Source organism: Mastomys coucha, unplaced genomic scaffold (assembly GCF_008632895.1).
Source record: "Mastomys coucha isolate ucsf_1 unplaced genomic scaffold, UCSF_Mcou_1 pScaffold21, whole genome shotgun sequence".
NCBI classification, from domain to species: domain Eukaryota; kingdom Metazoa; phylum Chordata; class Mammalia; order Rodentia; family Muridae; genus Mastomys; species Mastomys coucha.
Genome location: NW_022196904.1, coordinates 152895668 through 152896890, shown reverse-complemented (window position 1 = coordinate 152896890; position 1223 = coordinate 152895668). Strand labels below are relative to the sequence as shown.

Below are 1223 nucleotides of genomic sequence, written 5' to 3'. Positions count from 1 at the left end.
TCTCTCTCTCTCTCTCTTTCTCTCCCTCTCTCTCTCTCTCTTGTTGAGACAGAATTTCCTGGAACTCACTTTATAGGCCGGGCTCTCCAGCTGCCAGTGCCTGGAAAGTGCTGAGATTAAAGGTGCACACCACTGTGCTGTCCCCAGGTGTACCCACAGCCCCGCACTGGCACCCACTGCAGACTCACAGCCCCACACTGCCACCCACTGCAGACTCACAGCCCCGCACTGCCACCCACTGCAGACTCACAGCCCCACACTGACACCCACTGCAGACTCACATCCCCGCACTGCCACCCGCTGAAGACTCTGGACTTCTTTTCTGAGATTTACATTGAGGTGAATCTTGGATTCTTTACAGGAAACAAAAGAGAAGCAAAGCTGAATTAGGAAAAAAGTCTGCAAATTTAAACACAAGATTGTTAGAGACAGAGGTGCCAAGAAATAGTGAGCCCCCCAGTGCTGTGTGACGTTCGAACAGTACCGTATGCACAGTACTTTGGAGGCCTTTGGAATGGCGTTGCTTAAAGGGCTTCTAAGAAACAAGAGAAGTACTTTATATCAAGTAAAGCTTAAGTAGTAAAAATCAGAATTTAATTTCTCCTTCCTCTTTCAGTGTTAAATGTTTACAAAAGACAGTGAAGGACTCTTACTACATAATGTGTAGACCATGTGCCTGTGAACTTGAAGTTTGTGCAAAATGTGGAAAAAAAGAAGAGATCGTTATTCCGTGAGTATTGCCTTTTATACTGCAATATGTGTCTGGTAATTAGTACATGAGCTTTCTCTTAGACAGCACTAGCAGTTTAATATAAGCACTTTCTACATAACAGGAGAAGAGTCACAATTTTATTAAATTTTCTATTATACTATAAAATGACATATATTTAAGACATCAGCTCTGGCCTTGAGCTTCATAATCCTCACCCTCTTCACAGCAATCCCCCAGTGGGCTTCCTTATTGACTCCTTGGGCCCCCTCTTCTGACAGCAGTTAGAATCTGCCTTTAAGCTCTGCCCTAGAAGAGTTCTTCTCTGTTCTTTTTGGAGACTCCTATAGGAAGCAGACTTTACATAAAGGCTTTTTTAACCACCACTGTTAGATAATGAAAGCCTGGGTAATAATTATCGACTTTTCTTCTTTTCTTCCATTTAGGTTTAATAAAGAACCAGAAACTTCAGACAATACTGAAAGTGAAGGTTCTAACCATAGAAGAAGCTGCA

General features: G+C 42.8%; 1 protein-coding gene across 1 annotated transcript in view; it reads left to right on the top strand.

Annotated features, from left to right (window-relative positions):
• Positions 1-1223, top strand: part of CUNH9orf85 (chromosome unknown C9orf85 homolog) — a 54825-nt gene that overhangs the window by 49351 nt on the left and 4251 nt on the right. Inside the window, exons 3-4 of the mRNA XM_031384993.1 lie at positions 617-730; positions 1156-1220. Of these exons, the coding sequence (XP_031240853.1) occupies positions 617-730; positions 1156-1220 (179 nt within the window). The remainder of the gene's footprint in view (positions 1-616; positions 731-1155; positions 1221-1223) is intronic.